At 39.8% G+C, this 12,144-nt stretch overlaps 2 protein-coding genes across 3 annotated transcripts; one reads left to right on the top strand and one right to left on the bottom strand.

Annotated features, from left to right (window-relative positions):
- On the top strand, nt 1–3,727 carry LOC127776749 (protein JASON-like). Its single transcript, XM_052303282.1, has 8 exons — nt 1–212; nt 351–408; nt 496–569; nt 1,697–1,789; nt 1,861–1,931; nt 2,027–2,705; nt 2,800–2,882; nt 3,120–3,727. Exons 1-8 carry the CDS (start codon nt 75–77, stop codon nt 3,163–3,165), a joined length of 1,242 nt encoding a protein of 413 aa, XP_052159242.1. The 5' UTR covers nt 1–74; the 3' UTR covers nt 3,166–3,727.
- Nucleotides 3,728–3,743: 16 nt separating this feature from the next.
- LOC127776748 (molybdenum cofactor sulfurase) lies at nt 3,744–10,962 on the bottom strand. Of its 2 annotated transcripts, XM_052303280.1 has the most exons (22): nt 10,461–10,962; nt 9,941–10,039; nt 9,776–9,834; nt 9,258–9,418; nt 8,775–8,950; nt 8,263–8,374; nt 8,068–8,170; nt 7,942–7,987; nt 7,702–7,740; nt 7,451–7,607; nt 7,277–7,379; nt 6,957–7,073; nt 6,453–6,530; nt 6,265–6,366; nt 6,065–6,158; nt 5,868–5,978; nt 5,703–5,767; nt 5,313–5,461; nt 4,845–5,077; nt 4,518–4,648; nt 4,300–4,410; nt 3,744–4,216 (listed from the first exon to the last, which is right to left on the bottom strand). In XM_052303280.1, the coding sequence occupies exons 1-22, from the start codon at nt 10,570–10,572 to the stop codon at nt 4,100–4,102; spliced, it is 2,475 nt and encodes an 824-aa protein (XP_052159240.1). In that variant the 5' UTR covers nt 10,573–10,962; the 3' UTR covers nt 3,744–4,099. The 2 variants fall into 2 exon arrangements, with proteins under 2 accessions (XP_052159240.1, XP_052159241.1); XM_052303281.1 differs by lacking the exons at nt 9,941–10,039; nt 10,461–10,962 and adding an exon at nt 9,476–9,561 and having other exon boundaries at nt 3,746–4,216; nt 9,258–9,389; nt 9,776–9,819.
- Nucleotides 10,963–12,144: the final 1,182 nt, after the last annotated feature.

Below are 12,144 nucleotides of genomic sequence, written 5' to 3'. Positions count from 1 at the left end.
ACCATATCCCCTCTCCTCGCCTCCTCCCCTCCGCCTCTCTCCTAGTCGGCGGGAAGGGCCGCGACGCGACGACGATGTGCCGGTGCGCGGCGGCGATCGCGAGGGCGGTGGTGGAGTTCCTCGACGCCGTCCTCGTCGGCTTCTTCCTCTCCTTCTTCGGCCCCCACCCCCGCGACCGCGACCGCGACGACAGCCCCGGCTCCGGCCGCCGCGTAAGGGAACCCCCCTAAACCCTAGCCTCCCGTACACATATCCCTCCCGCTTCGTTGCGGGACCTCGTGTTGGATCGTTTGGTTTTGGGAGGGGATTTGGATTGAGGTGGTGATTGTTCTCTGGCGTTTCCGATGCAGGATTCGCTCGCGCACAAGGATCGGCTCGGGGAGCTGCTCTCGGACGACGATGAGCTAGGTCTGATTCGATCGATTTCGTTGTGTGGTTTCGTGTGGGGGTAAGCGCGTACGTTGTCCCCATCTGTGTGTTTGTGGCATTGTTTAGGATTGGGAGGGAGGGGAGGATCTCATGAGGATTTGGCTGATGATTGTGGCAGCGATGAGGAGCTTCGATCCGAGGTATGCTCGAATGAATTTTCTTTTCCCCGTAATCAAGTGCGATGTAATCTATTGTCTGATTATTTACTTCTTCGGATGGCTATTGTCAGTGTCGCGTTCTAGTTTGAGGTTGACAGTCTGATTGTGTATGTGCAACCTTCAGCTTACCAGAAACTAGATCTCAAGTGTTTTTGATCCCTTCTTGTGTTTTTCTACTGTTTGGCTGATAGAATTAGCTTTATACCGTGCCTTCACTCGATTTACTGGCAGTAACAACTATTGCATAAGTTCCATGAAAAGTGCTAAGCTAAGTTCTATTGTAAAGTACTAGAGTGAGCACCTAGAGAGTTTGTTGCAAGATTCTGCAGAACGTTTATCCATATTTGTTTGGTCGTGCACCTAGTAGTGATCAGTGAATTAGGAGCTATATATGTCCTAACCGGCAATTATATGACCTGGGAACCCGTTCCTTGTATATGTCCTAGTAGACATGTTCTTAAACACTCAGTATTGCTGGCTGGATATATCTTTTATATTGGTGAGAAAATAGAGAGAAATCACAAGGACTACTGTTTTTGGAAGGAGAATGGAGATTTGGATTCATGGTCTTGACAGCCACCACCTTATGTTCTATAACTAGGCCACATCACCTCACAATTATGTTATAACAATAATCGGATGGTTGTGGAATTTCTTGGAGTTACGGTGTATGGTTGAATCAGTTTTTAAATGAACTGTAGTAAGATCTGTCCTGTAAAAAAGAGTTTTATTTTTTGTACTGTAGTTCAGTAAATGTTTTTATGGGCTTATGAGCATTGCATTTGTAGATAATATGTTTATGTTATATGCTTTGGGCATAAGATTTTGTCCAGAATTTCCATCATATATAGGATTGGAAAGCTCAGTGATGCTACTCCTGTTTTGATTATATTGGTGTACATGTGTTATCTACATATTTTTTTATCTTCTGCAGTTTTTCCTTTTGCTCTCGAAGTCACGCTCTTATCCAGTACCCTTTTTGTTTAGACCTTGTTTAAGATGGTAAATTGTTGAGTACTGAGCTGTTGAGATATACTCTTTATACATATAGTCTACTAGTACTTTACTGTGAAGTTGAATTTTTCATTGCACTTTTTAACTCTACACAGGCAAATTTCCTCAAGTTATGTGGCACACTATCTGAAACACCAGCTGAACTCCATAACATATCCTATCAAATCAATATGGAAAGTTACATTGAGGTGAGAAGAGCATTTCTGAATAATTTGTTTATCAATATTCATTCTCTGATACCTTCACTTCTGATATGTAGCATGATAAAATTCCCACAAATGTACTGGCAGTGGAAGCAACTCCAGCATTTGAATCTAAATCATCTGGAGGGTAAGAACTGCCCTAATTTCCATTAGTGTCTGAAGTTTTTTAATATACTATCATGGTGAGATATTTAATTGATGCTTCATTTTCATACTATGCAGCTTTGAATATGGGGAGGATCATATCTTGACGCCTCAACTTAACACTGAAGATACTGAACATCTTCCACTAGTTAAATCAGTTTATCAATCAGCTATCCGAGGCAACTCCCCCTTCCAGAACATCAAAAGCATCAACGATGGTTCCAGTGATTCACCCTTTCATACTCCTCTAGTATTGAGAGATGATATGCAGACCCCCAGAACTGTTTATACTTCACATAAAGGATCGTCTGGAAAGCGTGTGCAGACCCGCAAACAATTCGCATATCCCATCTTTAGACCAACAGAGAACAAGCTTCAGAAGATGCAACTTTCAGATTCTGCCAAGATGACACAGCAGATCTCTTCAGATTCAGTGGTTAAAGGAGAATCACTCAATTCTTCACATTTCCCTCTTGAGGTGTCTAAGTATCAGCTCGACCGCCAAAGGCTATTGGATGCTGGAGAGAGATCAAAGTCCAATTCAGATGAAAATATTGAGGTGTGCAGTCTATCACGCTGGCTTAAATCTTCACCCGCAGGAAACACGAACCAAATGTACGATGAGAACAATCTTATCGAAGAGGGACATGCCTTTATGACTTCTGAGGATAATGTGGATGTGGACAATCATACTCCGAGGTTGTCCAAGGCTTGGGATTGCCACTGTATTCCAAACACAACTAGAAAATATGGAGAGGTATTATCACTGACTCATCTAGTGATTTTCTTAAGCTGGGCTTATATGTAAATTCACAACTTGTTCTGAACTTCTGATGGTTTACTGTTGTTAGGATCAACATGTCAGCTGGCATTCCACACCCTTTGAGGAAAGGTTGATAAAGGTTTTGTCTGACGAGGAGGTGCCCCCTACAAGGTAACTTATACTTCCTCCGTTTTACAATATAAGACTTTTTAGCATTGTCCATATTCATTTAGATGTTAATGAATCTAGACATATGTATGTGTTTAGATTCATTAACATCTATATGTATGTGGGCAATGTTAGAAAGTCTTACATTGTGAAACGGATGGAATAGGAAATTTGTCTACCCATCTTTTACAGAACCTGTCATACATGGTACTAATTGTGAAATCATATGTTTCAACACAGGAAACTTGTCCCTGGAAGGCTTCTCTATCTTGAGGAAAGAGTTTGAGCCTGAAGAAAGAGTGTTGTGGCGATATTTGAGTTCAAACGTGGATGAAATCGTATCATCGAACTCTGAAGTTGTGCACTCTCAAATGTGGACCAGCATATGTCATTGCACAAAGTGGACTGAAACACAACTTACAGTACTGCGTTTTCTCTTGCATCATCATCATATACCTGCCACTGTGCTTTTGCTTGCTCCCTGTCGTTACGAGACGTGATGCTCTGTACATATGGTATGGGCTATACCTGCTATGATTTCTTAACTGCTTCTACTTCTAGACCTTTAGGTTGACAATGTAAGTGTTTTTACTTAGCTGTCCTCTAGTTTCTAGAGCCATTTCCCCTTCAGGTACAAGGGATCAAACTCAAATGGCGTCGTATAGCATAGAGCAATCTGACCTTCTAGTTAAGGCATTTCATCGTGTATGCAACATGCCCTCACCTCTCCTTGTTAATAGATACTGTCATATCCACTTAATATGTAATCATTTGCGTAATTCTTAAGTCCTGATACCACACCTGGTTTTCAAATAGTATTCAATAGTGTACCAAGATTGCTAATATGACTGATACCCTGTGCACAGAAACCGTAATCATGAGAACTCTGAAATATGAACCATTTCCGTCTGTACATTTTTCTTTACAATCATTTCGTTTTGTTTGAGCTAGGGCTTAGGCTTAGAGCCCCTTGTGTGTTATATAAAAGCATTTTGAGAACTATAGTATATATGTGATACATGTGAAGGTATATTCTGTTTTCACCTAACTAAACTTGTTTCATCTTATGCGTATTGGAAAATTACGAAAATGCTTTGTATGCCGACGTGTTTTGTATACGTAACAATCATCACTTCATCATCACCAAGGTCGCTGCTGATGCAACTTGCAATTCCATATATGTACTCAAGTGATATGTCCGCAGCTACTTCATCATCAAGTCATTCTGTCGAAGGGTACACTTGTTGCCCCACTTGGAGCCATCTCCCTGCAATGGTCTCATTTTCCCCTTCCATAATGTCTTCATAGTTTAATAGGATGCCGAACAAAATCTTGCCCTGGTCACGTATAAAATGTGGATCACATGACTGAAGAACAACTGCAGGTTGGCCACTGATGAAAATTTTGCATGCCAACTTACCTTTTTTCGTCTGTATGACGCTAAAGTGGCCAATGGTTCCTTTGATTTGAGCACCTGCCCGGAGTCCTGGTGTAGATTGATCATCTGACAGCGATTGCATCCTCCCATGGACTGCACATAAGCCATCCAGAATGAATGAAATCAGTAACTCAGCAATTGCAAAAAAGCCAAATTATGGTCTTGTAGCAATGGGATCTTAAGGGTTATAAAATGTATACCGTAAAACAGGCCTCTCCGATACGAAGTTTTTTCCAGTTATCCTCACTGTATGGACTCGACCCAGAGATAACAAGGTTGGGACGGAATCTCATTGCATCAACAGGCAACTTTTGCTTACAGTCCCCTTTGCCTGCAAAATATGTAACTACAGAATAAGTTCCCATAACAAGGTTATCCCAAGAAAAGAATGTGCAGCTATACATTGCATACTGACTATGTTGGATCATAGCCAACAAGGAATGATAAAGTTCAATTAGTTCTATGATTGAGTAGAGGACCTTTTGCGGTAAAAATGAAAAGAGCGGAAAATGAAGGAGGTTGGATACCTGAATTTAGCCGACTATTGAGGTCAGAGATGCTTTCTTCTGATATTAGTAGTAGTTGTCCTTCATTAACAAAATTAAGTTTGCTTTGAGTATCTCTACATGGACGATCTCTCAAGCCAGTATATGTGCAGGAACGGTACTTGGAGCTTGAGCATCTCACCAAGGTACAAGGACGTCCAATAGCTTCACTGAACCATGTGTTTACCCTATCATCGTAACTTTGCACCTCATACCTAAAGCATTTTGCAGGAAGCGATCATTAATGACCATTCTAGAGTAATACTACCAAATATAATGCCCAATGTTGTAGGAATCCACCCACCACTTTTATATGGTTTACATTTTTGTGATCAAAGTACAATGAGTGCCAAAGGAAGTTTGCGAAGAACAAAAGATGGTGGATCAATCAAATACTCAAATGGGTGATTCGTAAGGTTGCTCAACATGCATCCAATTATCCAATCATACCTCTGACCAAATACATCTACTTCTTCACTTAGATCAGCCAAACTCTCAAGAAGAGAGAGTTGCAATTTATCCCTGCGTGTGGGAGACTCTATGAAGAGTTTCCCAAGTTCCAGGTCTATCAATGTGCGGATTGAGCCCAACTCTGGCACCTGTAGAATATAGTCAATTCATTAAAGGGAAAACCTGAGGACACATTGGCTCCACAATTTTAAACAGATTATCCTTCACCATATATTAAATGTTTTACTAAGGGAATAAGACATCTAATAAATAAAAGAAAGCTTGCAGATTTGCAGTGTCAGTATAAAAACACCATATAAATGCATACATGTCGCGCCCTCATAACTCATAAGGCTTAACAGATACACAAAATAGGAATCGCTAATTTACCTTTTTCTGTGTCAAAATTTCACCTCCTGACCCTTGGAGAAGCCATTCTCTATCATACATTAGGCCTAAAACAAAACACATAATAACTTATGAACTATGCATATAAGGTAACCAAAATAAGTTACAAATGAAAGAACAAGTCAAAGGTGCAGAATTTAGGCATACCACCAGTGGTTAGTGGCCAACTCTTTACACTAAATCCTTGGCATGATTTCACAGGATAAATAGTTATGGATTTTAAGTGAATATCTGAAACAGCCTTTTGACTCGAATTATCTGCAACTTACAAAAATATATTAATGTTACTGGTACATGCATAAAAAAAGAAATACATCACTGGCTTCATATTATAAGGCAATTACCTATTAAGTTAAGACTGTTCAGATTCAACATGTACCCGTTGTTGAATTGTACTGGTAGGGATACAAAAGAGGACTGCAGGAACTTCAGGAATTTCTACGGGGGGAAAGGTGAGATTAGCGATAGCTGATAGCTACTTAAAGTTAAGTTTGCATGGAAATTTAGATATGCCCTTAACAAATAAAATGGACTAATTTCGCACCTCTGCATCTTCAAATGTGGACATGTACCCAAATGATATCCTGACAGCACCAGTTGGCTTTCCATTTATTATGTCATTATCATCCCAGCAAACATGCCCAGCCTGATATGTATACAGTGCATTCGCTTTATTAAGACGTGAAACATCTGAAGGTATAATGGTATGCTTATTGTTGTGTTGTGTAGTACCTCAAAATTAGAAACTAAATCTGAATGGGACAGTCCAAGATACTTAGCACAAGCGCCAGGGTTACAGAAGCAGCCAGTCTGGAAAACAATAGAGGCAAAAAAATTAGACTGAGCAATTGAATACTCTGGAGTTGATTGGGCAGAAGTTATGATCAGTTTTCTTGTGTGGAAAGATATATGATTGAGATAAGATATACATTGATCTGTACAAGCTAATCGCCACAATGCATAATCCATCACCTGTCACAGGACTTGCACAGCACATGTAGCTGCTTGTTCATAAATCTACAAGTGCTGCTGTTGCATTAACTATGGATGGAACTCATAAAGAAATATTGTCATTCATAAAAACGTAATTGGATTCTCATATTTTAGAACCTTGATTTTCATAGCTCTAATTTATCATGTAATGCGTGGGTAAAATTTCACCACATGAAGATGCCCCAATAGAGATGTTAAAACAGAGACTTAGGAAAGGGGAAGGATGATTTTTTGTGCTCTTACACGCAAATGTATTCCAAACAAGGAAGCAAGCTTCTCCACCTCACGGTATCCAAACCAAGAGCCATCTTCTCTTTTCAAATTGAATGTGATTGTAGGGCCCATTTTCAGACCTTCCACCTAAAACATAATACATAGAAAAGAATAGATAAGTGCAGAGAGCTAGCAGAATTCAAGTGGGCACTTCAGAATATCTTATTCATAATGGCTTGTTCTTATATGGATGACAAATAATCCAAACCAATGGAAGAAAAGTAAATAAAGCAGCAGTAATTCTTAATAAGAAGATAGAAATATAATGAGATATAACTTAGTTATGGAACCTTGGAATACTGTTGTCCATATATTGTGCAAACATTTATCTCATTACTGTGCTTCAGGTCCAGCATTTTGTTTCTCACATAAGTAGCAAGGGATGTAGTATGCCTACAAAAGAACATCAGGGTGTTAACTATACATCATGGATAGGGTGCTAGGACCCAAACTGTCTTACGTACCGTTCAATTGCAGAGGTAGTGAGCATTTCAATGATCTTAAACCCATGTCGGAGAGAAGCTATGTTCAAGAACGAGATTGTTCCATCCTCTAGAACCTGTTCGATATTCTTTCTTTTTTGAACAAAGTCGATGTCAGCAATTGAAGCAGCTACGGTTCCTGGAGTTTAATAACAATTCCGGAGGTAAGTTAAAAACCAGGATATAGAAAATAGATTACTCAAAACCAAGTATAACGAGCTGTGACCACAAACCTCCACTAAAATATGTCTTGTTCAACAGATTAGCAGCCTCTGCCATAAAATGGAAAATATAGAAAAGGTCATTAGAAAGGTTATCATTCCCTTGCAAAGAATAATGATGGCAACGATTTACAGATTGCTGTTGTTAGTTAATTTATCTTATCCTATCCAATGTAGCTTAGATTATAATATGTGTAAAAAGAAAAAAAAAAACTATCATGCTAAGTTAAGTGATAATTGCTAGTTGCATACCATTTTTTACAATTAGAGCACCAAGGCCAGTTGGATAGCCAAATATCTGCAGGTTTGCCAAAGATATCAATTGGTGACTTCTGTAGGACCAAGCATTTCAAAACACAACAGGTGCATGTGGATTACCTTGTAGAAGGAACATACGACAAAATCAGCAGGATACACAGTTAAATTCGGTGGTTCAGTGGCACATCCTTTTGCAGCATCTATCAGAACCATCCATTTACCCCTATATTAATGCATTTAATAAGCATGCTAAAGACACTAGAGTCCAAGGAAAACAAGGCAATGATCCTGCAAGACAAATTCAATGCATCTTACTGCTGCTGCAATGGGATTTTTCCTTCCTTGATGAGCTTAACCAAGCTCAGACTGAACTTTTGTCCTGAAAAATTGCATTCTGACGGGAATGCAAATATATTCCAATTGTTCCCTACAGAAGAAATGAATGGGGGAGTGAGCATAAATATTAAGCATCGCACTGGAATTAATCTTCCAAATGAGAGCAAACCAAAAGTTTTGCTATCAATATTTCTAGTTATCCATGTTCATTCCACATTGCATGGTCATACAATATGACCATGTCAAACCAATAAACCAAATAAACAAACTTCTTAAGGAAAAATCCAGGAATGATAAATGTGTTCCCAGTTAACTCCCTCATAAAGAATAAAAGAAAGCTAGAGAAAACTGAAAACATCGTTAACAGATTGGAAATAAGACAATCAAATTCTCTGTGTAAATTCTACAATATTGATCAATAATTGAACCTGATCAAGAATATGTTATTCAGCAATTGTAAAGGACAAAAATAAAAATCATAAGGGACTGACCTGAAATATCTGAAAGACTTCCGTTCTGACAATTGTGTGAAAGCACATCTTTGCTTCTTCTTTGGTTTGTGCGTCTTGAAATCTTATACAAACTATAACTTCCATTGTCTTTTGCCAGATCAGCACCCTCCTCAACATCAACGGCCAACACAGTAGCTCCTTTACTCAGAGCATATCTAGAAATTTGCTAAGGGAAGACAAAATTTACAAGATACTATGTGCCAATGTGAATTTCATGATCCTACACATAGACTGACAGGAATAAATGGAATTTTGAGAAACTGCCCAGGAGAAATTCATTGCCTCATGTTTGAATGCAGAACACATTACCGAGCATACTGATGAAGGTATCAAGATATCAAGCTATGTACATAAACCAGCTGTATATCCCACTAGTTTTGCATGTATGTGCATAGTTCTGTATGCTTTGACTAGTCAGATAATAGAGTTTAATGATCTGAGAAACGTTTTGTGGTAGGATACTCTCTTATCCCAAGCACACTATTGTGATTCTCCATCGTGTACATGTAACAGCTTTCTCTACTCCATGGAAAACATTCACCAACAAGTTTCAGAGCTGCTGTTGCCCCAGAGGTAAATATGCACTTGTATTCTCTGGGAGATGCATTGAAGTATTTTAAAACCTGTGAAAAACAGGTCAACATCACTACAAAGAAATTAGCAGATGGCAAAACTTGTACCATGCGCATAACTGGATATAGTAAAGATGTAGCTGTGCAGGCACCCTGTTGTAGTACCTTGGAATCAAAACAATTCATGCAACTTCCTGGGGCACAAATCATTGTACGTAGTAGTAGATAAGAAAGTAGCAATAACTAGGGCGTAAAATGGAAAAAAAATGGATGCAGGATGACTCATCATGCAATGTGCCAATGCTGAGCATTGGCATAGACTGATAGAGCTTAAATACTATTGCCATGAGGCAGCCTAAATTCACTATTCTCCCGAAGTAACTGTTCTGGAAAACTAGCACACAATACCTGATGGCGTGCAGCAGTAACGAGGTCACTCGCAGCCATGCTTGAATCACTCTGACTATCTAATAAGCATGTCAAAGAACACATCCCCAAGAATCTGCAGTGCAATGTTCTACCAAGGTAACAACAATGAAGTGTCCAGAACACTGTCTCAAAGTCTAAGGATACGTGGGTTCCCATATACATTGGATGCAAGGTCTTTCAAGACATCCGCCATCTGCGCCTCTGAATACAGCGTCGCACCGGCATGGTCCAGGTAAGCCATCCCTGCTCCTCAAGATCAAGAAAGAAAGAAAATTAAAAATCTAGAAACCTGCTACAAATACAAGCACATTTGTTTTTTTTATATATAATGGAAATCAACCCGGATTTGCTTCATAGAAGCTATAGCCAATTCTTATTACATAGTTTGCAGCTCACACTACTGCAGTTCCAAACATCAAAACAAGCACATTTGTTGAAGCTTATGTAGCAAAATTCGGTAGGATGCTAGATTCTTCACTCTCCGCAACAACAAACCTAATAGATTTATCGATACAACAGTGAGTTACAGCAAGAAACGCGGTCATCTGACCGAACGCCACAAGTTCCTATCCATCCTTTTGTTCTCACAAAACACTAATAGAATTCCATTTTTCCTCCCAGAATTTGGCAAAAAGGGAATCGACAAGGTCGAGATTAGGCGCACCTTCAAGCCGCTTGAACTCGGCGGCGCGCATCTCGTCGACGCCCTTGGGCGCGCCCGGGTAGCCATAGTCGCCACCGAACTGCCTCAAGAACTCCTCCTTGCTCACCTCCATTCCTCCCCCCTCGACTGCAAGAATCTCCTCAGCTCAAACCGCGACCGGCAATCCAATCATCCCAGCTGAGCCCAATCCAAGAAGGGGAGGCGGGGAATCCAGCGGAGCGGGAGGGTCTCGGGTTGTCCAGAATTGTGGGATTCCCCTCGATTGCGACTGATTGATTTGATTTGATTCTTCTCCTCCCCTCGTGCTGGGAGACGTGGAGTGGAGCTGGAGAAGTCAGCGCCGTGGATGTGGGATCGATGGGGATGGGTCTCGTGCTCTCGTCTCACCGAGGATTAAAAGAAATTGTGGCGCGCGTGTGGCTTCGACGACGGCGAGAGGTGAGCGGCGCGAGGTAGACGACGTAATGGCTCACGCACTCTTCGGTTCGGTTTGGTTTTCTTCGGTTCTTCGAGATTCTGTTTTTTTTTTTATTCACAGGAGAAAAATATAAGCCGGATTAATTTCTGTTGGAAAAAACAAAGAAAAACCACGCAGGCGTTGCTGCAGTGCAGAGGGAAGGGGATGGAAGTAAAAGATGGAAGTTGGGAACGGCCAAGGTGAAGTACGAAAAGTCTACAACCTGAGTTTATCTAGTTTTTTTTCCCTTGAGTACTCTCTCCATTTCATAGGCTGTGTTTGCATCTCTATGTTCCCAGCCCATCTCCCTCGTTTTCCGTGCGCACGCTTTTCAAACTACTAAATGATATGTTTTTTTAAAAAGTTTCTATACGAAAGTTACTTAAAAAAATCAAATTAATCACGCGCTAATGGACTACTCCGTTTTCCGTGCGGGAGGGATTAGCTCCCATCACTAGACTCCGAACACAGCGTGGAGTACTATACACTTTAATTTTTTTTCTTTAATTAAATTTTAGGCTTGACTAAAATTTAGGTCATCATCATCGATTGCTCATATTCTGTAATAAATCAAAATGGTTTACTAGAAAATAAAAATAATTTATTAAAAATTATTAAAAGTCAATACTTGAAAAGAAACTACGTTAAAAATATTTAACATCTTATTCGTTAAAAAAAGTTAAGTGTTTTATAGTATTAATTATAAACGAAGGGAGCACTTAAGAAAGAAAACTAAATAAACGAAAAAAAATGTTCAATTATTATTCCTTATAGTTTTTCGGTTTATTTCTGACCACCTACAGGACGCTTCCGTAGATTAATGACGTTGAAACTGTTTCTTAAACATGTAAAAGGACATGCAAACACGTATGCCACATGCGCCACCTACGGCGTGCTGCGTGCACGTCTCACACATATGCTTATCAAGTGCGTCAAAATTGATTTGCAACATTCAAGGACACGCACGCCCCATTTGTCCCGTTGGCAGTGACGTGATTTCGCAGCGTTCTATCGTAAATGCCAGAAAACTAGTAATTTAATTTTGATCTGATTAATGTCAACGAAAAAAAATGTGTCTTATGATAAAATTTTTCTTACAGCTACGATCGGTATTCGAACCGATGAAAATCGGTGAAATTAGACAAGTTATGTTAAACATTTGAATTCTTTCAAGTTTTCGCATTAGAAGCTAGCTAGGACGGGTTTGATTCCCCCAACTCCATGAAT

This window comes from Oryza glaberrima, chromosome 6 (assembly GCF_000147395.1).
Source record: "Oryza glaberrima chromosome 6, OglaRS2, whole genome shotgun sequence".
Lineage (NCBI taxonomy): Eukaryota > Viridiplantae > Streptophyta > Magnoliopsida > Poales > Poaceae > Oryza > Oryza glaberrima.
The sequence above is the reverse complement of the archived record's forward strand: the minus strand, read 5'-3'. Positions and strand labels throughout refer to the sequence as shown.

Coding starts and splice junctions, on each gene's coding strand:
- LOC127776749 (XM_052303282.1), top strand. CDS start 75: ATGTGCCGGTGCGCGGCGGCGATCGCGAGGGCGGTGGTGGAGTTCCTC. Junction 213..350: donor GCCCCGGCTCCGGCCGCCGC/GTAAGGGAACCC, acceptor TTTCCGATGCAG/GATTCGCTCGCGCACAAGGA. Junction 570..1,696: donor ATGAGGAGCTTCGATCCGAG/GTATGCTCGAAT, acceptor AACTCTACACAG/GCAAATTTCCTCAAGTTATG.
- LOC127776748 (XM_052303280.1), bottom strand. CDS start 10,572: ATGGAGGTGAGCAAGGAGGAGTTCTTGAGGCAGTTCGGTGGCGACTAT. Junction 8,171..8,262: donor AAAATCCCATTGCAGCAGCA/GTAAGATGCATT, acceptor GCATTAATATAG/GGGTAAATGGATGGTTCTGA. Junction 7,988..8,067: donor TCGTATGTTCCTTCTACAAG/GTAATCCACATG, acceptor GCAAACCTGCAG/ATATTTGGCTATCCAACTGG.